The 27,637-nt window shown below is 39.3% G+C and overlaps 1 protein-coding gene across 1 annotated transcript in view; it reads left to right on the forward strand.

The window, feature by feature from the left end:
• The first annotated feature begins 163 nt into the window (after positions 1-163).
• Positions 164-27,637, forward strand: part of NME7 (NME/NM23 family member 7) — a 223,552-nt gene continuing 196,078 nt past the window's right edge. The window contains exon 1 of the mRNA XM_058540119.1: positions 164-252. Coding sequence (XP_058396102.1) covers positions 250-252 — 3 coding nt within the window. The 5' untranslated portion in view covers positions 164-249. The remainder of the gene's footprint in view (positions 253-27,637) is intronic.

Below are 27,637 nucleotides of genomic sequence, written 5' to 3' on the forward strand. Positions count from 1 at the left end.
AAGTGATGATGCAGGAAAGGGGTAGGCGGTGTTCCGTCGCCCCGGGCGACGGCGTGAAGGGGCGTGTCTGTCGACTGGATGGGCGGAGCTGCGATGACTCCCAGCCACTAGGGACGAAGGGGCGGGGCAGTGGGGGGCACGCAGGGTCCGGCAGTAGGCGGGGCTCTGTTGCCAGAGTAACCGGGCGTTGGTGTTGGTGGCGGTGTCTTCCTGTCTCCAAGATACCTGTCTCCTCGTGATCCTGAGACTATGGTGAGTGCAGGCGAGGCCAGAAGCACGGCTGTGGGGTCCTGGTTACGCAGCGTCCCAGGTCCTGGGGCGAATGGGCACTCAGAGGCGTCCCCGTCCTTTCCACCTTCGCCCCGTTATCTCATTCTCCCTTTCCTGGGATGTCCCCCAATTTCCTCGCTCTCCCTATTTCTGGCAGCACCCTGAATTCCACTTTGATACTGCTAAGCCTCTAGAGTAATGTAAGAGAGAGTTTATGGGTAAGATTCTGAGTCTAATAGCCTGAGGGCGAGACATTTTTTGGAACAAACATTTTAAATGTTTGCATTTTTCATCATTGCATGTTTCAAGCTCTCAGCTTCACCTTAACGCGCTTCATTTAAGAGTACGTGGTGGTGTGTGTGTGAATCTCCCTGGATCTTGCGGTCTTTGCTCTCCTGAGTGGCAGAGCACTGTCCCACACCCCGTCTAAGGGCCATTTAGTAATAGCTATGTTTTGCATCAGCTCTCTTCTAGCCAGTCGATTACCTTCTAGGTCCGTGCTTTTTAATAGGAATGCCCCTCAAGATCACTTGGAGAGCTTCTGGAAAATTCACTTGCTTGTGCTTCACCCCCCAAAATTCTGAATAAATAGGAATGGGACTCGGTATTTCATTTTTAACAAGGCTGTAGGTGATTTTCATTCACTCACATGTTTGAGAACACAGCAGTTCTAGTTCATTCACTTAGTTACCAAATCTTTTAAACACTTATGAATAACGGACTGGGGGATAGAAAGACGACTGTTGTCAAATGGATATAGCTATGAATTTAGCAACAGAGCGCCAGCCACCACCCCTTCTTTCTCCATTACTACTCAGCAATCCTTTTTGTTCTCCAAGTCTGCCCTTGTCCCTTTCCTGCAGAGCCCTTTTCAAATGTTCACTTTACAAAGTCCTGTCCCTTCCCTCCTCTTTCCTCCCTTCTAAGCAGATGACAGAGGCTAACAGTTGATTTCTTCAACCTCGTGCCCCCAACCTACACATTGATCAATATTTTCCCCATCATTTAGTCTTGTGTTTCTAGTTTGAAGAAAGAGGTGTTGAAGGGTAATGCGTGCATCTTTGCTCTAGATCTCATTGTCTCCCATCCATTACAAGACTTTCTGCTTCTGGTTATCTTTTTTCATTCCTGTGTTTTTAGCCTCTTCCTCTCCATTTCCTTCTCCTCGGCGTTCAAGTCATATATCTTAAGAAAATGAAATAAAACAAAACGCGTCTCTCATTCTGTGTTTGTCCAGTGTTGTCCAATCCTCCCATCTATCCGTAACCTGCCTTAAAGCATAGTATTTTCACTTGCTTCAGTTTCTGCTCCTTCACTTTCATCCTCAATACTCTGTTGTCTGACTTCCCCTCAAATGGCTTCAGTGAAGTTGCTCTTGCTTAAGTTTCTAATGGTCTTTTAAGTGCCAAATCCGGTAATTTCTTCTCAAAATTTATTTTATTTAGCCTCTCTGGACAACTGAAATTCATGGGCATTCATTCCCACTTTTTTTCACGGGTTTTGTCCGCTTTTTAAATAAAATTCTCTGGGACTCACTCCTTAATTATTTTCACTTCTTAGTTGATACATTTTCCTTGAGTGATTTCATCCACACATGTGAGTTCTACTAATGCCTAAGCTTTCACTCCTACATTTCAATTTTCATCTCATAACTGCTAAGGCCTAGCCTAATTGCTTCCTGGACGTCCCTACCTGGTTACCACAAAGGCTTCTCAAATTCAACATGACCAAAACTGAACTTGCTCTCTTTCCACCTTGTTTCTCTTACTTCACCAAGTGAATTAATGGTACCACTCTAGTATAAACTGTCATATTAACACCTAAACCAGACACCAGAGTTATCCTACGTTCCTTCCTCTCCTATGTCTCCCATATTCACGTGGTCTCTAGATCCTGTTTTAGTTTAGGATCTCCTCATTTCATGCCTGGACTACTGTAATAGTGTCTTTAACAGCCTGGTCTGGCAATTCTCCAATCCATTATTTTCTCTGCCCCAAGAAGGAATTTTCTAAAACCCAAATCTGTTGATGTTACTCATCTCTTTAAAACTCTAGAATCCCCATTCCCTACAGTATAAAATTCAGAGTATCTAGAATGGCGTACAAGGCCCTCCATGATCTATTACTTACATGCCTCTTGCATGCCTAGCTTCTTGCATGCCTCTCCCTTTCCTAGACACTCATTTTAGCCCATTGCCTTTTAGCTACTTGCCTTTCATTGAACATTCCAAGCAACTTCAAACTGGCATTAAACCTGTTCCCTCCGCTTTGCACGTGCTGTTCCTTCTACATGGAATACCCTTACTTCCTCGTTTCCTTGCCAAACTCCTGTCGATCCTTCCAGACCCAGGTTAGGTGTCTCTTCTTCTGTGTGTGATGCCTTACTTTTCAAAGAGAGTTGACTCTTCATTCTTTTTTGTCACAACTTTACATGGTGCACATCTCTCTTATTGTACTTACCACATTCAGTTGAGATTATTTGTTTATAAATTTTTTACTCTTACTAAACTGAACTGTTAGAGGAATTGATCTTTATTTTGTTTACTGCTATTGCTTAGACCATATTAGGCACTCATATAATTGCTGAATAAATAAAAAAAAAAAGAAAGAATGTAGTGAGCGCTCTGAGAGTGTACAGTGTATTTGGGGGATATCGGAGGATGAAGTCCTCCCTTTTTAGAGTCAGAAAAGCCATCATGAAGCAAATGGAATAGAATTTCAATAGCTAGACTTCAATGACCGGTGCATGGCATTGGGAGATGGAAAGTGACATTTGTGGAATACTGTTTTTTTGTGCCTATCTTATGTTTTGCTACTTACAAGATGGGTTCAGACAGAGCATTCTTTAATGAATGTGAGTGAGAGTCTGTCTGAATGCCCTGTACTGCAATGTTCTCAAGGTATTATATGAAAATCTTGCTAATAAACTAGAAGAAAGAATGTTTGTGACAGCGGTGAACTCCTCCCCCCACCCTCTGCCCTGGCTGGAGTTGTATGTGGTGGCTTTTTCAACTTGGCTGGTCAGGGAAGGCCCCTCTGAGGAAGTGGCTTTTGAATTGAGATCTGAATGATAAAGTATAATGATCTGGGGAAGTGTACCAGGCAGCACTAACAACAAGATGGAAGGCCCTGAAGCAGCAAAGAGTTTGGCATATTTCAGGAGCTGACCTTAGGTTTAATGTAAAAAAGAATAGAAGTTAGGTGGTGCAGTGGTGTGGGGGCAGCGACAGTGGGGGAGGTATGGTGGAGAATAGCATGAGATCTGGTTAGAGAGGTAGGCAGAGGCCAGACCACATGTGTGTACTACAGTAGTGTTGCTCAGACCATAGGCTGCAACCCATTACTTGGTCATGAAATCAGTTTGGGGTATGTAGCCAGCATTAAAAAAGATGACATAAAATGGACACCATATTCATTGCATGTTGTAAGGGTAACTTTCATGAATCTTGTGTTTTAAATTATATGTGTGTTGTATATACTGGGTTATGATGTAAAATATATTTCTTACTGTAAGTCAAATCCACAAAGTTCAAGATATATTATACTTTGAACAATATCTACTTTAATAGGCAAAATAGTTGATCTAAAGACATATAGATTTCTTATTCCTCCTTGACCTAGTGATAACCTTATTGTGTGGCTGGAAATGCTCTGAATTTAATGAAAGCCTAAAATTGACTAGAATAGAATTTTCAAATTTCTTTGTGCATCCAGATCTCTCTTCTATGTCAGTTACTGTCAATTCTTTATGAGAAAGAGCAGGCCTTTAGAAAAGAGAGAGAAAAATGGATGTCCTTTCTCTGTGTTCAGTCTAGCTACTGATGTATGTATTGTATCAAAGGCTCACGGTTTGTCTCGAAGTAGCCCAGGATGGAGCTTGTTACTCTGCTGGTGTGGCTTCCTGACCTGCAATTAAATGATCGGGTCAGCTTCTGTCTGCATCTGGTTTGTTAACAGTTGTAGCTTCTAGCACCAGAGTTAGGTTCTGGCTACAAAGTCTAGAATCACCTTTATCTTGTGAAGCAGAGAGAGGCAAATGTAGTTTGGTATGTCTCACATACATATTGTTTAAGATAAAGAGTATACTAAAGTCATCAATTTATTTCCTTTTATGCATAAAGGGAGCAGAGAAGATAATTCCACGACTCTTTTGACTAATAAAGAGATATGAATGTTATAGATCTAAAATAGAGCATTGATTTACTGTTAACCAAGATGAACTGCTAGTATAACTGAGATATTTAAAGATTATCAACTACGTTCCACAAGAATTAGACTAAACAAATGTGTCCATGTTGTTGTTTTAAAAGAGCCTTCAAGGGCAGTTTCATGATTACTAAATAAAGAACAGGATTTTATGCCGTGAAATGTTTTTCAGTTTCTAACTTTCCAAAGTTTCTTCTAATAGGTTTACTGTTTTTGTCTTTGGTGCACGCTTCTTATCCATCCAGAATTCCTTTTGTTACGTGAATGCTAACTTGGAGGGACTGCAGTTCTAAAGCCCCAGGCTGGATTTCATTTACTGCAACTGAATCAAAGTAGAGAGCCTAATTAGAAAGCCTGAACTTAGAAAATATTTTCCCTGTATGTTTTATTATGAACTCAGTCTAGAGCCTGTTATATTCTTCTTTAGCAGGAATCAGTAGTATTTACAAACTGAATGGCAACTGGTTAATATAATTTTCCTCATATGTAGCTCTTTGTCTTTTCCCTGTCCTTTTTCTGCCTTTTATCCTCCATGCTTTCTTTTTTTCCCCAGCTTTACTGAGATAAAATTGATGTATGACATTGTTAAGTTTAAGATGTATGTGTTGATTTGATACACGTATATATTGCAAAATGATTACCACTGTAGCATTAGCTAAGACCTCCATCACGTGACATAATTACCATTTCTTTTTTGTGGCGAGAACATTTAGGACCTACTCTCTTAGAACAGATTGGTGGTTGCCAGAGGCGAGGGGTGGGCAGAATGGGTGAAGGGGGTCAAAAGATGTTAACGTCCAAGTCCTGGGGATATAATATATAACATGGTGACTATAGTTAATAATACTGTATTGCATATTTGAAAGTCATTAAGTGAGTAGATTTTAACAGTTCTCATTACAAGAAAAAGAATTTTGTTGCTATATATGGTGACAGATGTTAACTAGACTTATTGTGGTGATCATTTTGCAATATATACAAATCTGGAATCATGTCGTACATCTGAAACTAATATCTTATATGTCAATTGTATCTCAAAAAAAAAATCCCAAAACAAAACAATAAATCATCTTGGTGGGATCCAGGATTTTGAAAAAAAAAATTACTATAAGTTTGTTATAAAATGCTCCTAAGGACCCTTTTGCTATTTTTATGGCCTTAAAACAGTGTGAATGATAAATGTCCTTGTTCACAAGGGCTAGGAACATAGGACCAGGCAGGACCAGGTTGGAGAGAGCTCAAGCCTGTGACAGTGACACAATGTTTGTAAGGGGAGAAACTGAGAGACAACCGAAATGTCTGTCAATGGGCAGATGGCTAAGTAAGCCATGGTGTGTCCATGCTGAGAATATTATGTAGCATTAGAAGAGATTGTTGTAGATTTATATGTACCGACTTAGATAAAACTTTTTTTAAGTGATTTTAGTTGCAGAATATTTCTAGTTTACAATTTATGTAAAAAAAATAATAGCAAAACTCAAACCCACATGATAGTACCCTATATTTTCTATGGATATATTATGCAGATATGTAGACAAGCTGGTAACAGTGGTCACCTCTGTGTTTGGGGGAAGGGGGTCTGGATTTGGGGGACTGATCAAAGGGAATTTGAGCCTGAATTGCAGTGGTTTCATTTTTTTTATCAAGGGAAGTGTGTTCACATATTACTTGTGTAACAAAAAATTAATTTTAAAAATATTGCCACTGCTGTGTCTTACTGTTTACATTGATTCAGGGGCTGGCCATGAATAAATGAAATGTGATAAGAGAATGCTATTAAATATGTAAATACCCTTTTGGGAAAAAAAATCTACTCTCAGCAACTTTTGGGTATATAATAGAGTATATTGTTAACTATAGTCACCATGCTGTACATTAGATCCCCAGAACTTATTCATTTTGTGACTGGAAGTTTGTATCCTTTGACCAGCATCTCCCCATTCCTCACCCCCCAGCCCCTGGTAACCACCATTCTAGTTTCTGTTTCTACAAGTTTGGCTTTTTTAGATTCTTCATGTAAGTGATATCATACAGTATTTGTGTTTCTCTGTCTGACATATTTCACTTATCATAATGCCCTCAAGGTCTATCCATATTGTCACACATGGCAGGATTTCCTTCTTTTGCATGGCTGAGTAATATTCCAGTGTGTGTCTGTATCACATCTTCTTCATCTATTCATCTGTTGGTGGTTGTTTCCATATCTTGGCTTTTGTGAATAATGCTGCAAAAAACATAAGGGTGCATATATCTCTTTGATATCCTGTTTTCATTTCTTTTGGATAGAAACCCAGAAGTGGTATTTTTAATTTTTTTGAATAATCTCCATACTGATTTCCATAATGACTGTACCAGTTTACATTCCTGCCACCAGTGTACAAAAGTTATCTTTTCTCCATATCCTTGCCAACACTTGTTAATTTCTTCTCTTTTTCTCCTTTAATATCATCAGTGATCCATGGGTTGTTCAGTAGCATGTTGTTTAATCTCCACATTTTTGTCACTTGCCCAGTTTTTCTTCGTGGTTGATTTCCAGTTTCATAGCATTATGGTTTGAAAAGATGCTTTTTATGATTTCAGTCTTCTTAAATTTATTGAGGCTTGCTTTGTTTCCCAACCTATGGTCTATCCTTGAGAATGTTCCATGTGCTCTTGAGAAGAATGTGTAGTCAGCTGTTTTTGCATAGAGTGCTCTGTATATGTCTACTAGGTCCATCTCGTCTAGTTTTTTCATTTAAGTCCACTGTTTCTTTATTGACTTTTTGTCTGGATGATCTATCCATTGATGTAAGTGGGGTATTAAGATCTCCTACTATTATTGTGTTGTTGTTAATGTCTCCTTTTAGGTTTGTTAATAGTTGCTTTATGTATTTTGGTGCTCCTATGTTGGGTGCGTATATATTTATAATTGAGATGTCTTCTTGGTGGAGTGTCCCTTTTATCATTATGTATTTCCCTTCTTTGTCTCTCTTAACCTGTTTTATCTTGAAGTCTACTTTGTCTGATATGAGTATGGCAACACCTGCTTTCTTTTGTTTGCCATTAGCTTGGAGTATTGTCTTCCATCCTTTCACTGTGAGCCTGTGTTTGTCTTTAGAGCTGAGATGTGTTTCCTGGAGGCAGCATATTGTTGGGTCTTGCTTTTTAATCCATCCTGCCACTCTGTATCTTTTGATTGGAGAGTTCAATCCATTTACATTTAGGGTAATTATTGATATATGAGGGCTTAATGTTGCTGTTTTGTCACTTATTTTCCGGTTCTTTTGCATTTCCTTTGTTTCTTGTCCCATTTGTTTCGGACTGCCAATTCAGTTTGGTTGTTCTGTCTTATGACTCTTCTAGTTTTCTCTTTGTTTATCATATGTGATTTTGTTTTGACTATTTGTTTAGTGGTTACCTTGAGGTTTGTATAAAAAATCTTGTGTATGAAATAGTCCATTATCTGATGGCCTCTTATTTCCTTATACTAAGTTAATTCAATCTCTTTCCTCTTCCCCTTCTAAGTCGTTCTTGTTATACTTTATTCTGTCTTGTGTTGTCGGTGTGTGTTTATAGTGATGAGGTTATATTTATTTTTGGTGAATTCCTTCCTTTGATCTTTGATTTTGGTATTAAAGTGGTTGCTAACCTATTCCAGTAAAGATCTACTATTTTTCTGATTTTGTCTACCTATTTTTCTCCTTGCTCCAAGCTTTGTGTTCCCTTTCTCTTCTTTTTTTCAGGCCTGAGGGCCTTCTTGAGTGTTTCTTGTAGTGGGGGTCTTGTGGCTGTGAACTCCCTTGGCTTTTGTTTATCTGGGAAAGTTACTATTTCTCCATCATATTTGAAGGATATTTTTGCTGGATAGAGTATTCTTGGCTGAAAGTTTTTGTCTTTCATTGTTTTGAATATATCATTCCAGTCTCTCCTAGCCTGTAAAGTTTCTGTTGAGAAATCCACTGAGAGCCTGATGGGAGTTCCTTTGTACATTATTTTTTGTTTTTGTCTAGCTGCCCTTAATATTGTTTCTTTGTCATTGACTTTAGCCAGACTTACCACTATATGTTGTGGAGTGGGCCTTTGCCTGTTGACATATTTAGGCCTCCTATTGGCCTCACTTACTGGTATTTCCTGCTCCTTCCCCAGATTTGGGAAGTTCTCAGCTATTATTTCCTTGAATAGTCTCTCTGTTCCTCTTTCTCTCTCTTCTCCCTCAGGAATACCTATAATTCTTATGTTACATTTCCTAATAGAGTCAGATATTTCTCAGAGACTTTCTTCATTTCTTTTTAGTCTTAGTTCTCTCTCCTCTTCCATCTGGAGCATATCTGTATGCTCTATTATCCTCTATTATGCTAATTCTTTCCTCCATATTGTCAGCTCTGTTCTTTCAAGATTCCAGATTCTCCTTTATCTCCTCCATTGTGTTCTTCATCTCCATCAATACTGATTGGTTTTTCTTTATGATTCCAATCTCTTTTGTGAAGAAACCCCTAATCTCATTGAATTGTTTGTGTTATCTTGTATTTTGTTGAGTTTTTTTATGATAGCTATTTTGCAATCTCTGTCGTTTAGGTTATGGATTTCTGTGTCTTCAGGGTTGGTTTCTGGGTGCTTGTGATTTTCCTTCTGGTCTGGTGATTTCATGTACCTTTGCATTGTGGTTTGCAAAAACAAATTTGCTTTGTTTTTCCTCATCCTGGAAATATCTGGTTGTAATTTCCACCCACCGCCACGGCGTGGGGGTTAAGGGCTGTATAATCTGAGCCCCCTGCGCTCTGCCCCAGCTGCTTGCTGCGATTGGCTGGTCTCTTGGTCTGGTCTGGTCAGCTGAGCTGCACTGTCTGGCATCTGGGGGGGGGGCTCTATCTTTTGCCCGCTGGGTCCCTGGTGTGGGGGGCTTCTTGCTCACCCCTTGCTATCCGCTCTCCTGGGGTGCTCAGATGTTGATGGTACCCCTGTAGCAGTTCTGAGTCCTCTGTGTGGGAGGTTCGCACTGGCTGAGAGAGCCCAAGGGCTATGATTTCCCCACAGAGCGCCACCTCTCCCCCCTCGCTGGAAGCCGTGCCGACCGGGATCGCTGATCTGATGGGGAGGCAGAGGAGTTCTCCTTACGTCTCTCCACTTCCTGTAGGGGCCCCAGCACGTTCCACTCTAAGATGTGTGGCAGTGTGGTTCTTTCCGATCTTCCTTTTTGCTGTGTAGGAGTCCATTGTTGGTCTGTGACTGTTCCTTCTGTTGTATCTTATCTCGGGACAAGTTTACAGGAAAGCTCACTCCGCCATGATGCTGACGTCACTCAATTTCTTCTCTTTTTGATAATAGCCATTCTAACAGGTGTGAGGTGATATCTCATTGTGGTTCTTTTTTTTTTTTTTTAAAGATTTTATTTATTTTATTTTTTCCCCCCAAAGCCCCAGTGGATAGTTGTATGTCGTAGCTGCACATCCTTCTAGTTGCTGTATGTGGGACTCGGCCTCAGGATGAACGGAGAAGTGGTGCCTCGATGCGCACCCGGGATCCGAACCCGGGCCACCAGCATCGCAGCGCGCGCACTTAACCACCAAGCCACAGGGCCGGCCCCTCATTGTGGTTCTGATTTGCATTTCCCTGATGATTAGTGATGTTGAGCACCTTTTCATGTGCTTGTTGCCCACTTGTATATCTTCTTTGGAAAAATATCTATGTATTCAGTTCCTCTGCCCATTTGTTAATCAGATTGTTTGTTTTTTGTTATTGAGTTGTATAGTTCTTTATATATTTTGGATATTAACCCCTTATCAGACACATGGTTGCAATTATTTTCTTCCATTCCATTGGTTGCCTTTTTATTTTGTTGGTTGTTTCCTTAGTTGTGCAGATGCTTGTTAGTTTGATGTAGTCCCACTTGTTTATTTTTGCTTTCATGGCTTGTGCTTTTGATGTCAGATCAAAAAAATTGTTGCCAAGACCAATGTTAAGCAGCTTTTCTCCTCTGTTTTCTTCTAGGAGTTTTACAGTTTCATGTCTTATCTTTAAGTCTTTAATCCATTTCAAGTTAATTTTTATGAGTGGTGTAAGATAGGGGTCCAATTTCCTCCCGCATCCATTCTTTCTTATTCACCAGTTACTCATCCATTCAAACAAGTATGTATTGAGTGCTTTCTGTATGCTGGGCACTGGCTACACATTGAGTAATAAGATAGCACACAGTGTTCCTGCTCTTCCTCAGTCCCCATTGGGTAGAGCCAAATTATCTTAATTGGCATTTGAGACCTTCTCTCGCCATGGCTCACCTTGCTTACCCCGTGGACCTTATGGAGAAAAACAGGTATTAGAAACTAAATTACAAGGGTAAGTTGGGTTACAAAAGAAAAATTACAAGGTGAGGTGGAAATGTATAATATAATAGAGTGGTCTGACCTTGCCTGGGGTGGTCAGGGAAAGCCTCCTTGATGATGTAGCTTTTTAATTCCTTTTTCTCTTAGTTGGGGAGACACACAATAGATGTAAGCAAATAAATGAAAGGTCACCTCACATGATGCCAAGTATTATGAGGGAAATTTAAGTAATGTGATAGTGGCTGGTCCCAAGAGCAGGTAGCCTTAGGTGGGACAATCAGGGAAGGTCCTCATGGGAAGGTGACTTTTAAGCTGAGCTCTCAATAACAAGCAGCTGGCCAGTTGGAGATCTAGAGGAAGAGCATTCTAGGGAGAGGCAACACCAAGTGTGGAGGCTAGTTAGAGGACCCGGAGGAAGCCAGTATGTCTGGGGCCTGGGGAACGAGAGGAGGATGGGAGGAGAAGGGATGGGAGAGGCAAGTGGGAGCCAGGGACTACTGAGGCTTATGAAACTTGGGAAGTGTTTTGGGTTTCATTCTAAATGCAATGAGATAAGGCATCTCATGCATTTTTTTTTTTATTCCATCAAAATATTTTATTTTCCTTGGATCTGCTTTGTTTAAACTTCAGCCGTATTAGTTTGGTCTTTCAGTGCCTATTTTCATTCTATCAGTAATATTTATGATCTTATAAACTTTGGAAAATATTTTTCTGTTCTACTCTTGTCTTTGAAGATCCGACCCTGCTAATTTCTCGGTTTGTAGTTGCCTTTTCATAGTTCACTTGCCCTTCTCTGGACCTTTTGTTTCCATCATATCTTCTCTAAGGTGTGGCAGGCAGAGCTGCACTTTCCAGGTGGGTGTGCATAGTAGTTTCTAAATGGATATTATGTGTCCTACTGTGATTCCACCTGGTACGTTTCGTGATGGTGATGTGGCATCAGACTGAAGAACCTTGTTCTCCTGCAATATCTCCAGCACTTCCTGTGAATCTTATATTCACTTTCCTGTTTAAACTACTTCATTTCCAAAAACTGTTGATATTTTAGGACTTTTTATTACTTAGATATGAGGAATTATAGCTATTAAAATGTACTTCTCAATTCAAGTTTGTTTTCTGATACTGGGCACTTTCTCTAATTAAGTTGCTATTGTTATCTCTCCTGGCTCTTCTTATGTGCTATGCCTTCTTCATATTGCTTTCTTTTTAAAAATGTATTTCCATATGCATGCATAATCGTCTAGGGTTCTCTGATACCTGTAAATTTAAATTTCATGCTCTGTTTTCCATTGTTTTGATACTAAAGATATATATGCTGTATGCATTTTATATATTATGTATAATATATAATACATGTATATAATCCATATATATAATACATAATATATATAAAACATATATAGCATATATATATTTAACTTGTATATATATATCAAATATTTAACTTATTCTGTTGTAGAAATATAGTCATTTTTGGAGATTTGAAAATACAGAAGTAAAAAAATATAATTAAATTTGTCTGTAATATCACTGACTATATACAATCACTATTAATATTTTAGTATAATATCCTAGTCACACATACATGCATATATACATATACATATACATACATGTATATATCTTTTAGAATGTGACCCTATTGTATACATTCTTTACAAATCCTTTTTTTTTCATTTATTATATCTTATACATTTTTCCAGGTCAGTTTTAAGAACTACATTTTATTCTTTTATTTACTTTGATTTAACCAATCCATTTATTAATTTAGCCTTTTAATACCATAAGTAACATATTTTTGCAGAAACATTCTTATGCACATCTGTAGCTATTTCCTTAGAATAAATTAGAAATGGAATAACTGGGTGAGAGGGCATGCTTATTTTTAAGGCTTTTTGATATGCATTGCCAGATTACCTTCAGAAAAGTTTTGCCAGTTTGTACTGTGCTAGCAGTGTGCCAGGGCGCCTGTGTCTCCTAGCGCTAACCTGGATTTCTATACATTTCATACATACATCTAACAGTGGATTTGAACTGCTGATAAAAATTTCACCTTCCTTATCCAGTATGTTGAGAGAGAAAGATTATAAATTACTATATGTTCTGTAGATGAAAAGCATTGTTAATACTTAATCTAAGATATGTCTCTGTAATTATTGTTTCATGTCTTTCATAGATTGTTAAAATTCAAAATTTATTGCCTGTATATACTGAAGAAGATAGAGGTAACCTGTCCTAAACTATTATTCACAGACAGATTTTCGAGTCCTCTCTTGTCTTCCTGTTTTGAGGAGCCAGCCTATTGTAGTACAAACTGGTGTAGAGCTGGTGTAGAGCTAGAAATCTAAATTTTCAATCCTTGTTGCAGTCTTGGCTTCAGCACTTATTTACCGTGTGACATGTAATCTTTCCAGGCAATTGTTTTCTCACCCATAAAATCAGAATTATAATTTCTGTTCAGAATACCTTAAAGCATTTTTGTGAGGATCAAATGAGATAATGTATCTGAAAGTAATTTATAAACTGTAATATACTGTACATATATGGAATGTATTATTTTCATATTACCAGAATGCTGCCTAAGGAGAAGATAGTTGGGGAAAATGGAAGGAGATTAAAATCTAAAACAAGTTTCAGCAATAAATATTTGAGGTTATTGGTATTACTGTCCAATTTTGAGGATATTTAAAATTTTACTTTTAGATATTAAATTTCTTCTTCCTCAGTGTCTATTATAGTTCCTTTTCCTGATGGAAACAATAAAAGGTCAGAGAAAAGGGAGGGAAGGATGGGAGGTGGCAGGAATAGTTCCTGAGACCATTTTCAGTAACTCTTATATATTTTTGGGGAGGGGACAGCTAAGCATGTCTGATATGGATTTAGCAAGTATTAGATCTGCAATCCATGAATTTCTACTCAGCTTAAATGGATTAGCTGGGAACATTTACTTTTATTACTGGTAGTCTTGAAACTTTATTATTCAGTAATTTGGCTGTGAAAGTACAATGGCCCCATTCAGGCCTAATCTGTTTCTTGCTACATAGGCTCAGAAATATGGCTTTGGAAAAATGGAAAATCCTTCCATCTAGTGGGAAGTACAGGTCTATCATTTATGTTACATCATCTTGCTCTTTAAGTAGTTTATTGAATTTTATTGTATGCACCCAAGTCTCTGAAAGGTGAATATTTTTGTATCTTAGGTATCTGAATATTATTCATAATTAAACAATTTAAAATTTTATATCCAAAGGGAGAATGTCTCCTATAATAATATGATCACTTTTTTCTCAGCATTTCCATTTAAAATCTAGTAATGGCCTTAAGATTTTTTTTTTTTTTTTTTTTTTTTTTTTTTTTTTTTTTTTTTTTACATTTTTATTGATATTTTAATGGTTTCTAACATTGTGAGATTTTGGGTTGTACATTTTTGTTTGTCCTTCACCCCATATATGACTCCCTTCACCCCTTGTGCCCACCCCCCACCCCCCCACCCCCCACCCCCACTTCCCGGGTAACCACAGTCCAGTTTTCTCTGTCCATGTGTTTGTTTATATTCCACATATGAGTGAGATCATACAGTGTTTGTCTTTCTCTTTCTGGCTTATTTCACTTAACATAATACGCTCCAGGCCCATCCATGTTGTTGCAAATGGGACGATTTTGTCTTTTTTTATGGCTGAGTAGTATTCCATTGTATATATATACCACATTTTCTTAATCCAATCGTCAGTCGAGGGACACTTAGGTTGCTTCCACTTCTTGGCTATGGTGAATAATGCTGCAATGAACATAGGGGTGCATAAGCCTCTTTGGATTGTTGATTTCAGGTGCGTTGGATAGATTCCCAGTAGTGGGATGGCTGGATCATAGGGCATCTCTATTTTTAATTCTTTGAGGAATCTCCATACCGTTTTCCATAGAGGCTGCACCAATTTGCATTCCCACCAGCTGTGTATGAGGGTTCCTGTTTCTCCACATCCTCTCCAACATTTGTTGTTTTTTGTCTTGGTGATTATAGCCATTCTAACGGGCGTGAGGTGGTATCTTAGTGTTGTTTTGATTTGCATTTCCCTGATGATTAGTGATGTTGAGCATCTTTTCATGTGCCTATTGGCCATCTGTATATCTTCCTTGGAGAAGTGTCTGTTCATTTCCTCTGCCCATTTTTTGATCGGGTTGTTTGTTTTTTTGTTGTTCAATTGTGTGAGTTCTTTATATATTATGGAGATCAACCCCTTGTCAGATGTATGTTTTGCAAATATTCTCTCCCAGCTGGTTGGTTGTTTGTTCATCTTGATTCTGATTTCATTTGTCTTATAAAAGCTCTTTAATCTGATAAAGTCCCACCTGTTTATTTTTTCTTTAGTTTCCCTAGTCTGGGTAGGCATGTCATCCGAAAAGATTCCTTTAAACCCAATGTCAAATAGTGTGTTGCCTATATTTTCTTCTATGAGTTTTATAGTTTCAGGTCTCACCTTCAGGTCTTTGATCCATTTTGAGTTAATTTTTGTGTATGGCGATAGCACATGGTCCACTTTCATTCTTTTGCATGTGGATGTCCAGTTTTCCCAACACCATTTATTGAAGAGACTTTCCTTTCTCCATTGCATGTCCTTAGCACCTTTGTCGAAAATTAGCTGTCCGTACATGTGTGGTTTTATTTCTGGGCTTTCAATTCTGTTCCATTGATCTGTGTGTCTGTTTTTGTACCAGTACCATGCTGTTTTGATTACTATTGCTTTGTAGTATGTTTTGAAGTCAGGAATTGTGATGCCTCCTGCTTTGTTCTTTTTCTTTAGGATTTCTTTAGCTATTCGGGGTCTTTTGTTGCCCCATATAAATTTTAGTATTCTTTTTTCTATTTCTGTGAAGAATGTCATTGGGATTCTGATTGGGATTGCATTGAATCTGTAGATTGCTTTAGGTAATATAGACATTTTAACTATGTTTATTCTTCCAATCCACGTGCATGGGATATCTTTCCATTTCTTTATGTCATCGTTGATTTCCCTCAATAATGTCTTGTAGTTCTCATTGTATAGGTCCTTCACCTCCTTGGTAAGATTTATTCCTAGGTATTTTATTCTTTTTGATGCAATTGTAAATGGTATTATCTTTTTGAGCTCTCTTTCTGTTAGTTCATTATTAGCATATAGAAATGCAACTGATTTTTGTAGATTGATTTTGTACCCTGCAACTTTGCTGTAGTTGTTGATTGTTTCTAACAGTTTTCCAACAGATTCTTTAGGGTTTTCTATATATACAATCATGTCATCTGCAAATAGTGAGAGTTTCACTTCTTCGTTACCTATTTGGATTCCTTTTATTCCTTTTTCTTGCCTAATTGCTCTGGCCAAAACCTCCAGTACTATGTTGAACAGGAGTGGTGAGAGTGGGCAGCCCTGCCTCGTTCCTGTTCTCAGAGGAATGGCTTTCAGTCTTTCCCCGTTGAGTATGATGTTAGCTGTGGGTTTGTCATATATGGCCTTTATTATGTTGAGGTACTTTCCTTCTATTCCCAATTTATTGAGAGTTTTTATCATAAATGGATGTTGTATCTTGTCAAATGCCTTCTCTGCGTCTATTGAGATGATCATGTGGTTTTTATTCTTTGTTTTGTTGATGTGATGTATCACGTTGATTGATTTGCGGATGTTGAACCATCCCTGCGTCTCTGGTATAAATCCCACTTGATCATGGTGTATGATCTTTTTAATATATTGTTGCATTCGGTTTGCCAATATTTTGTTGAGGATTTTTGCATCAATGTTCATCAGCGATATTGGCCTGTAATTTTCTTTCTTTGTATTGTCTTTGTCTGGTTTCGGTATCAGGGTGATGTTGGCCTCGTAGAATGATTCAGGAAGTGTTCCATCTTCCTCTATTTTTTGGAATAGTTTGAGGAGGATGGGTATTAAATCTTCTTTGAATGTTTGGTAAAATTCACTGGAGAAGCCATCTGGTCCTGGACTTTTATTTTTTGGGAGGTTTTTGATTACTATTTCAATCTCTTTACTTGTGATTGGTCTATTCAGATTCTCCATTTCTTCTTGGTTCAATTTTGGGAGGTTGTATAAGTCTAAGAATTTATCCATTTCTTCTAGATTGTCCGATTTGTTGGCATATAATTTCTCATAGTATTCTCTTATAATCCTCTGTATTTCCATGGTATCCGTTGTAATTTCTCCTCTTTCATTTCTAATTTTATTTACTTGAGCCTTTTCTCTTTTTTTCTTAGTTAGCCTGGCTAAGGGTTTGTCCATTTTGTTTATCTTCTCGAAGAACCAACTCTTTGTTTCATTAATCCTTTCTACTGTTTTTTTGGTCTCAATATCATTTATTTCTGCTCTGATTTTTATTATTTCTCTCCTTCTGCTGGCTTTGGGCTTTGTTTGTTCTTCTTTTTCTAGTTCTGTTAGGTGTAATTTAAGGTTGCCTATTAGGGCTTTTTCTTGTTTGTTAAGGTGGGCTTGTATCGCTATGAGTTTCCCTCTCAGGACCGCTTTTGCTGCATCCCATATGGTTTGATATGGCATGTTATCATTTTCGTTTGTTTCCAGATAGTTTTTGATTTCTCCTTTAATTTCATCAATGATCCATTGGTTGTTCAGTAGCATGTTGTTTAATCTCCACATTTTTGTCACTTTCCCAGTTTTTTTTTCCTGGTTCATTTCCAGTTTCATAGCCTTATGGTCTGAAAAGATGCTTGTTATGATTTCAATCCTCTTAAATTTATTGAGGCTTGCTTTGTTTCCCAACATATGGTCTATCCTAGAGAATGTTCCATGCGCGCTTGAGAAGAATGTGTAGTCAGCTGTTTTTGGGTGGAGTGCTCTGTATATGTCTACTAGGTCCATCTCGTCCAGTTTTTCATTTAAGTCTAATATTTCTTTATTAACTTTTTGTCTGGATGATCTATCCATTGCTGTAAGTGGGGTGTTAAGATCCCCTACTATTATTGTGTTGTTGTTGATTTCTCCTTTTAGGTTTGTTAATAGTTGTTTTATGTACATTGGTGCTCCTATGTTGGGTGCATATATATTTATAAGTGATATGTCTTCTTGATGGAGTGTCCCTTTTATCATTATATATTTCCCTTCTTTGTCTTTCTTAACCTGTTTTATCTTGAAGTCTACTTTGTCTGATATGAGTATGGCAACACCTGCTTTCTTTTGTTTGCCATTAGCTTGGAGTATTGTCTTCCATCCTTTCACTCTGAGCCTGTGCTTGTCTTTAGTGCTAAGATGTGTTTCCTGAAGGCAGCATATTGTTGGGTCTTGCTTTTTAATCCATCCTGCCACTCTGTATCTTTTGATTGGAGAGTTCAATCCATTTACATTTAGGGTAATTATTGAAATATGAGGGTTGAATGTTGCTGTTTTGTCACTTATTTTCTGGTTCTTTTGCATTTCCTTTGTTTCTTGTCCCATTTGTTTTGGACTGCCAATTCAGTTTGGTTGTTCTGTCTTATGATTCTTCTAGTTTTCTCTTTGTTTATCATATGTGGTTTTAATTTGATTATTTGTTTAGTGGTTACCTTGAGGTTTGGGCAAAAAATCTTCTGTATGAGATAGTCCATTATCTGATAGCCTCCTATTTCCTTATACTAAGTCAATTCAGTCACTTTCCTCTTCCCCTTCTAAGTTGCTCTTGTTATACCTTATTCTATCTTGTGTTGTGGCTGTGTGTTTACAGTGATGAGGTTAAATTTATTTTTGGTGAATTTCTTCCTTTGATCTTTGAGTTTAGTATTTAAGTGGTTGCTAACCTATTCCGGTAAAGATCTACTATTTCTCTGATTTTGTCTGCCTACTTTTCTCCTTACTCCAAGCTTTGTGTTCCCTTTCTCTTCTTGTTTTCGGGCCTGAGGGCCTTCTTGAGTATTTCTTGTAGTGGCGGTCTCGTGGCCATGAACTCCCTTAGCTTTTGTTTATCTGGGAGAGTTACTATTTCTCCATCATATTTGAAGGATATTTTTGCTGGATAGAGTATTCTTGGCTGAAAGTTTTTGTCTTTTAGTATTTTGAATATATCATTCCAGTCTCTTCTAGCCTGAAAAGTTTCTGTTGAGAAATCCGCTGAGAGCCTGATGGGAGTTCCTTTGTACGTTATTTTTTGTTTTTGTCTAGCTGCCCTTAATATTGTTTCTTTGTCGTTGACCCTGGCTAGCCTTACCACTAGGTGTCGTGGTGAAGGCCTTTGTCTGTTAATATATATAGGAGTCCTGTTGGCTTCGCTTACTGGTATTTCCTGCTCCTTCCCCAGATTTGGGAAATTTTCAGCTATTATTTCCTTGAATAGGCTCTCTGTTCCTCTTTCCCTCTCCTCTCCCTCAGGAATACCTATAATTCTTATGTTACATTTTCTAATAGAGTCCGATATTTCTCGGAGTCTTTCTTCATTTCTTTTTAGTCTTAGTTCTCTCTCTTCTTCCATCTGGAGTATATCTGTATTCCTATCCTCTAAAGTACTAATTCTTTCCTCCATATTGTCAGCTCTGTTCTTTAAAGATTCCAGATTCTCCTTTATCTCCTCCATTGTGTTCTTCATCTCCATCAGCCCTGATAGGTTTTTCTTTATGATTTCAATCTCTTTTGTGAAGAAACTCCTAATCTCATTGAATTGTTTGTCTGTGTTGTCTCGTATTTCGTTGAGTGTTTTTATGATAGCTATTTTGAAATCTCTGTCATTTAGTTTATGGATTTCTGTGTCTTCGGGGTTGATTTCTGGTTGCTTGTCATTTTGTTTCTGGTCTGGTGATTTCATATATTTTTGCATTGTGGTTCCTGTGTTGGTTTTGGTTTTCCTCATCCTGGAAGTCTCTGGTTGCACTTTCCACCTGCCGCCACTGTGTGGTGGTGAAGGGCTGTGTAGTCTAAGCCCCCTGCGCTCTGCCCCAGTTTTTCTGCTGCGATCCGCAGTTTTGTTTTGTTTTGTTTTGTTTCTTTTCCCCACTGCGATCCACGGGTCCAGTCCAATTTATTCAGGTCTGCCTCGGACCGCTAGATCTGGTTGAGCTGCAGACTCCGGGTTGTGGGGAGGGGGGAGCTCTCTCTTTTGCCCTCTGGGTCCCTGACGTGGGAGGCTTCTCGTTTGCCCCTCTTTATCCGCTCTCTGGGTTGCTCAGATGTTGATGGTAGCCCTGTGGCTCCTCTGAGCCCTCTGTGCGGGAGTTTCCCACTGGTTGAGAGCGCCCGAAGAGCTGCAGTTTCCCGCCGAGGGCCGCCCCTCCCCCCTCTCTGGGAGCCGCGCGGACCGGATCGCTGATCTGATGGGGAGGGAGCGGAGTTCTCCTTACCTCTCCCCACTTCCTCCGGGGGCCCAGCACGTTCCGCTCTCAGATGTGCGGCAGTGTGGATCCCTCCGCTCCAGCTTTTGACTGTCTGGGATTCCGTTGTTTGTCTGTGGCTGTTACTTTTGTTGTATTTTGTGGGGGAAGAATTCACGGGAAAGCTCACTCCGCCATGATGCTGACGTCACGGTCTCGGCCTTAAGATTTTATCTTGTCTGCCAATACATGCATAGGTGGAGGCATGTGTCGCTAGAATATTTTTGGAACCAAAATTGAAATAAGAAACATTTACATAGAAATGGGGCAGAGCCTTTTGAACTCATCCTTTTGCCCTATTATTGGGTTCTTGCTACATGCCATGTATCTGAGATACAAAGATGAATAAGACTAGATCTCTCTCTTAAGGAGCTCACAATCTTAGGGGTAGAGAGAAAGGAAAGGAAGAGAGAAACGTGATACACTGTAACACTGTAATAATAACTAGAGAAATTCAATTTCCTCATTTGTAAAATGAGCATGATAGTACTAGCTCCCTCATAGGGATATTGTTATCATTGAATGAGATAAAATGCTTAACCTAATGCTTATACATTGTAAGCACCTAATAAATGTTAGCTGCCATTACTGCTGCTACTGCTGTTGTTATTGATAGGTGTAAGACAGAGACCTACTGAATACAGGAAGGGAGTGTTAGTTAAAAACAAATAGATTCGTTAACTTTACAGCTTTTTCTGTGTTATTTTTCATTCACTGAGTTTCAGATTTTCTTTAACTTGTGAATATGTATAAATCCAAAATTAAACTTATACATACTAATGTTGACACTGATTCCTTGAATTTATCAGAAGGCATTTGGAAACAGAGTAGGAAACTATGTTACAGGTTCATTGTTCAAGGTGCAGCCTAGTGCCCTGTACAGTTAGGTGCTTAACAAATGCTTTTTGTTCCTTTCTTTTAAACCTTTTTGCTTATTGACTCAGATGTCCCTTTGGGTGAGTTGTGAGTGGGCACAAGACATACACACTTGGTCACTACTGGAAAATACTTACATGAGGTTATTAATAAAATTTTGAAGCAAATTCTTTTTGGTTTAACCTTTTTTTTTTGGTGAGGAAGATTGGCCCTGACACATTGGCCCTAACACTTGCTGCCAATCTTCCTTTTTTTTACTTGAGGAAGAGTGGCCCTGGGCTAACATCAGTGCCCATCTTCCTCTATTTTTGTATGTGGGACGCTGCCACAGCTTGATGAGGGGTGTAGGTCTGCACCCAGGATCCGAACCCAGGAACCCCGGTGCCGCCGAAGCAGAGTGCAGGAGATGAACCACCATGCCACCAGGCTGGCCCCTGGTTTAACCTTTTGAGATACATTTTTAAGTGTTTACATCTTCTTTTTTTCCATATTTACGTGCACTTCAGCCACATTTGCTATTCCATTTGCCTGAAATTGTCCTCACTTCTTCTGGTGCTCAAATGACACTTCAGCCGAGAGGACTTCCTGTTCACTCTCTCTAAAGTAGCACCTCCACTTACTCTCGTGCCCCTTACCCTTCTTCACTACCTTCTTTTTTCGTCTTAGCACCTGACAAAAGCATGGCACAGCTGCAATTTTAATAATGATAGTGCCTAACATTTATATAACATTTTCCATTTTTTAAGGCATTTAAGATTCTTAGCTAATTCCCAGTGTTCTTTAGAGATAAGTATTGAATTTATGGAGAAGGGATATGAATATCAGTAGAGAGCAGAGAGGTGCAAACATTCAAGGAAGGAGAATAATGATCTGAAAAGAAGAGAAGTTAACTTTCCACTGAATTTCCCTGCTGGTCACTTGGTAGGGACCAGGAGTGGAGAACTATTTTTGATCAAGGGCTTTTCACCACCAGAGAAAATGTAGAAGTCAAAGTCAAAAACAGTAGACTTCTATTCTGAGAGAGAAATCTAGATTCATTCATTCATTCATTCAACAGTTATTTTCAAGTTTCTCTTATGTGCCAGGCAGTGTTCTAGGCACCTAGGATAGAATAATGAATGATGAAGTCCTGCCATTATGGAGCTAAAATTTCTGAGGTAGGGAGTCACACAATAAACAAATAAACGTAATGTTAGGTATTGATAAGTGTTATGAAAAATTAGCCAGCCCTGGTGGTCTAGTGGTTAAGATTCAGTGCTCTCACCACCACAACTGGGGTTTGTTTCCAGTTGGGGAACCACACCACCTGTCTGTCGGTTGTCATACTGCATGCTGCATGCAGTGGCGGCTGCGTGTTGCTGTGATGCTGAAAGCTATGCGACCGGTACTTCAAATACCAGCAGGGTCACCCATGGTGGACAGGTTTCAGCGGAGCTTCCAGACTAAGACAGACCAAGAGGAAGGACCTGACCACCCACTTCCAATTTTCCAAAAAATATTGGCCATGGAAACCTTGTGAATAGCAGCAGAGCACTGTCTGATGCAGTGCTGGAAGAGGAGAGGATGGTGCAAAAAGACCTGGCAGGGTTCCACTCTGCTCTGCACGGGGTCACTATGAGTCAGAATCGACTTCATGGCACTGAAAATAAATGAAAAAATTAACAGATTATGGGAAAAGTGAGTGAAGTAGAAGGAGGATGGTGTTTAGTTGGAGGGTCAGGGAAGCCTCAACAGCTTGCTGACACTTGAGCAGAGACCTGAATGATGTGATGCTATAGAGAGCCCTGGTAATCCCAGCAGTAGAGCAGTCCAGGCAGAGGGACCAGCAAGTGCAAAGATTCTGAGGTGGGAGTCTGCTTGCCTGTATTTCTGAAACTGAGGCAGTGATCCATTGGTAGATTGTGAACTCTAAATTGTAAATAGCAACTAGCCTTTTAAAAACAGTATAAAATATTAGTATATTGCACATACTGAAGATAAAAATTGTTTCATGGAACTTTTTTTCAGTTATGAGGTGTGTTTGTGTGTGTGTGCGCGCGCGTGCGTGTGTGTGTGTGTGTGTATCTATTGATTCTAAAGGAGATTATAGTTCTTAGATTCTGGTGAAAAAGAAGAAAATGTTTGTGAGCCACTGATCTAGTCTTATCCCCCAATTTTATAGATGAGGAAACTGAGTTGGGATGTACTCAAAGGCGTGTCTTCTCCCTGGGTGTGGTGTTCCTGCTCCCCTGGGCTCCCGTCTAGATTGGGTATGCATGTCTGTAGGTAGGTGTGACTGACTCCACACTGAATTAGTTCTAATTTCTAAACGGAGGGAAGGAATTAAAAACTTTATTTCGTCAATACCATATCAACAAGTACCCACTTCAGTTCTGTTTTATGATCCTCTTTTACACCATTTGTCTTATTTTCCTTTACTTTCTCTATTTTCTTAAATGTCCTTTTATTTTCTAGGAAAGAAAGCTAGACAAAGTAAAGAGAGAGAGAGGGAGAGAAAGAAATCCAGGACAGAGAGAGAGAGAAAGACAGAGAGGGACAGACATCCCAAGTCCAGGAGGGAAAAGAGATAGGCATCCGAGGCCAAGAGAAGAAGAAGTAGGACATCTCTGCCCCGCCTTCCCTTCCTGCTGTCTCCACGAGCCCCTCTGCCCCTTCCCCAAGGCCCTGGTCTCCTGGGAAGGCAGTGCTGGTGGAGAAGGGGGTCCATCCACTTTCAAAGTCATGCATTGGGAATTCACCTCTATAGCCTGCCTTTTGGCTCTCAGAGTGAAGATTCAGTAAGGTGCTGAGGAGAGTGGGCTCCTGGAGAGCAGGGTTTATCCTGTGCTCCTGTGCACTTCCAGGCCTAGCAGGTGGAGTGGAGGCCCTCAGTAACGCTTTGCTTGAAAGACTCTCCTTATTAATACATTGAGCTGTCAAGAGACTGTTCCTGTGCGTTACAGCTAAATTCTTACTTCTACAAGCAATAAATCTGTAATGTTAAAGACAGGATTAGGTTCAACGGAGACTTAATTTTGGAGAATTTGCAAGGGTAAATTAATGAAATTTCATGAAATTAATCCAAGGGTTAAAAAAAAGATTCTTTTACACGCACACACACATACACACCCCCGATTAAACCTTTTTTTTTAATGTCACAAGGAAGATATTCTTGAAATAGTTTTTCAAGAAACAGGATTTAAAAAAATCATTGTTTTTAATCGCTTAAAACCTTGTTTTGGGGGCCGGCCCGGTGGCGCAAGCGGTTAAGTGCGCGCGCTCCGCTGCAGCGGCCCGGGGTTCGCCGGTTCGGATCTCGGGTGCGCACCGACGCACTGCTTGGCAAGCCATGCTGTGGCAGCGGTTCGGATCTCGGGTGCGCACCGACGCACTGCTTGGCAACCCATGCTGTGGCAGCGTACCATATAAAGTGGAGGAAGATGGGCACGTATGTTAGCCCAGGGCCAGTCTTCCTCAGCAAAAAAAAGAGGAGGATTGGCAGATGTTAGCACAGGGCTGATCTTCCTCACAAAAACACACACACACACAAAAAGCTTGTTTTGTAATTTATTAGGTGTTACAAAGCAAGTGAAGAGAATTCGCTGAATAGCATTCATTTTCCATAAGAGTGGCTGTTTGAACCTGATAATTTCTTCAGTGGCTAAACAAACAAATTTTAAACTTACTTGGGGCTGTTGAGAGAAGGATCCAGAAAGAACTCTTGATTAGGACCTTTTTTATGCAAAGGATTAGAGAGAAATGAAAGTGTTGACCTGGCACCTGGTGCCTTGTCATTAAAGCATTTCTTAAAGCCCTGGCGACTGGAGAGGATGTATTAAAACCAAAAGAAACTTATTAACTTATAAATCAGAGTGGGAAACCTGTTTTCTTAATAGTTAATAGCTATAATTTATTGAGTGCCTACCGTGCATTAAGTTCTTTTCATATAAGGAAACAGTTTCAGGTTTAAAAAACCCCAAAGTTATAGTGCTAGTAAGGGGCAGGGCCTGGATTTGAACCTGTTTATCCTGGAAGCCTGTGCTCTTTCTAACCTACCACAATTGGGGCCACGATGTTTAAAATTTTTTAGGCATAACTTTCTTCTGCATTTTTGTAGTTGTGGAGAGAAGTGAAGACTTTTAACTTCCTTTTTGAAAACTCAATTTCTAGACCATATGAATGATACAAATTTTTTTCAAAAAGTCATAATTCATATTTTGATACTCAATTAGGGCCTCTGAAAAATGATTATGATTTAATGTAAAATGGCTATGTGGCCTAGCTATGTTGAACATTAGGTGGCACTCTTCCATCACTGGAAACATTCTTTCAGGAAAAGATATCCTTTATGGAGTTTATTAGTTGTTTATTAATTTTTATCATATTGATGTGCCATATGAACACATTCATCTAGAAAGCACAGAGTACACTGTACCACAGATTATTTCTCATAAAGTCAAAGACACACACTTTTCCCTTTCAGAAATTAGAAAACTGAAGCCTAAATGATGAAAAGAATAGCCTCCTTTGGGATTCAACTTGAAAATGTTTTTTTAGAATCTGTTTCTCCACCAAAATATCCTTTATCTTAGTTTTAAAAAACTGCTAAAACAGTAAACTACTACATTAAAACAACCTGTGAGGGAGGCCGGCCCGGTGGCGTAGAGGTTAAGTTCGCGAGTTTTGCTCTGGCAGCCTGGGGTTCACCCGTTCGGATCCTGGGCACGGACCTACTCACTGCTCATCAAGCCATGCTGAGGCTGCATCCCATATAGAAGAGCTGCAACCCTACAACTATGATACACAACTATGTACTGGGGCTTTGGGGAGAAAAAAGGAAAAAGAGGAAGATTGGCAAAAGATGTTAGTGCAGGGCCAATCTTCTTCAAACAAAACAAAACAAAACAAAACCTGTGAATCACATAATATAATATAGTCAGAAGCAGTCCAAAGGGTAGAAAAGATTCTCCTATGTAGCTGCTCAGATCGACTGTCTGATGATGAGTACTTCTAACCCTTGCTGATAGAGTCAAGGCTTTCACCACTTTTATGGAGGCACACTCAATGCTCACAGCCACTTGAATCTGCATCACTTGGCCATGCACATAGTATTTTCTGCAATGACTGATACTCAAAAGTACTTGGACTCATTCCTTTTCTCATGAAGATAATTCTGACAGTCAGTAGCCAACTGTAGTTAATGCTGAATAGTAATAATGTGCAGTGCATGCAAATCTACATGTGTATTTAGCATCTGCAGCATTTGGTATTTGAAATAGAGGAAAAATGGAACCAGTTTGGTTTGCATAGAGCTACCCTCCTGTATCTCTGCAACCAGAAGCACTACATCCTGCTGTGCACGTTTGCACTACACAGCCTAGAGTGAATTGGAGGTATGCTTATTTGTTACATATTTTTCTAATAGATATCAGTAAAAAGTTCTGAGGAATGCATAACTTTTTCTGATTTGGACAGAAGTAATAGGTTGACTAAAGAACAGGCTTCTCAGATTTCGACTCCATGACACTGGCACTCAGTGCCATTGGCACTTTTCCTGGAGGGAAAATAGAAGAGAGGGAGCACAGGAGAGAGGAGGTGATATAAAAATAATATTCCAGGATGCATCTAAATTGCTAAAAAGTTAGGGTCAGGGTGAGTTTAGGAGCCTCCACAATGAAGGCAGGATGGCCTCTCATTATATCTGCCCTCTAACAGCGCTTTCAGGTCATATTGGCTTTTTTGTTTCTTGAATTCACAAAGCTCTGTTTCCCCCTCAAAGTTTTATACTTTTTGTTTCCCTGGAATAGTTTTCCTCCCAGATTTCTGCGTGAATGGCTTCTCCTCATTCTGGTTTTACTTCATATGACATCTCCTCCTAGAGGGCTTTCCTGTCCATTCTAGTTGAAGGAGAACTCCTAGCTCTCGGTCCTTAATCATTAACACATTTACTTATGTATTCCATACTTATTCATGTACTTGTGTACATGGCCAGAGTCAATCTCATAGAGAAGGTGATAGCTGATCAAAGACTTGAGAGTAAGAAAGGATGAGTCATGCAGATGTTGGAGGAAAAGTGTTCCAGGAAGTAGGACAGTCAATGGAAAGGCTCGTAGGTGGGAAGATGTCCTGTGTTCAGGGAACAGGGTGCTAGGGCAAAGTAAGCAAGAGGGACAGTTGTGGGAGATGAGATCAGACAGATAAGTGGAGGCCAGATCTTGCAGGTCTTTGTAGGCCATTGGAAGTGGGTTGTCTTTACTCTGATAGAAATAGGAAGTCTGAGTCTGCAGGTTTTAAGCAAAGGAGTGAGGTGGTTCAACTTACATTTTTACAGGATCCCTCTGGCTGCTTTTTTGAGAATAGATGTGGGAGAGGTCAAGAATGGAAGTAGAGGAAAACTAGACAGCAACATGCAAAAGAATGAAACTGGATCACCATACACAAAAATTAACTCAAAATGAATTAAAAACTTGAATGTAAGACCTAAAACTATAAAACTCCTAGATGAAAGCAAAGGCAATAAGCTTCTTGATATTAGTCTTGGTGATGATTTTTTGGATTCGACAGCCAAAGCAAAGGCAATGAAAGCAAAAATAAACAAGTGGTACTACCTCAAACTGAAAATCTTTTGCACCATCAACAAAATGAAAAGCCAGCCTACTGAATGAGAGAAGATATTTGCA

Source organism: Diceros bicornis, chromosome 4, assembly GCF_020826845.1.
Source record: "Diceros bicornis minor isolate mBicDic1 chromosome 4, mDicBic1.mat.cur, whole genome shotgun sequence".
NCBI classification, from domain to species: Eukaryota; Metazoa; Chordata; class Mammalia; order Perissodactyla; family Rhinocerotidae; genus Diceros; species Diceros bicornis.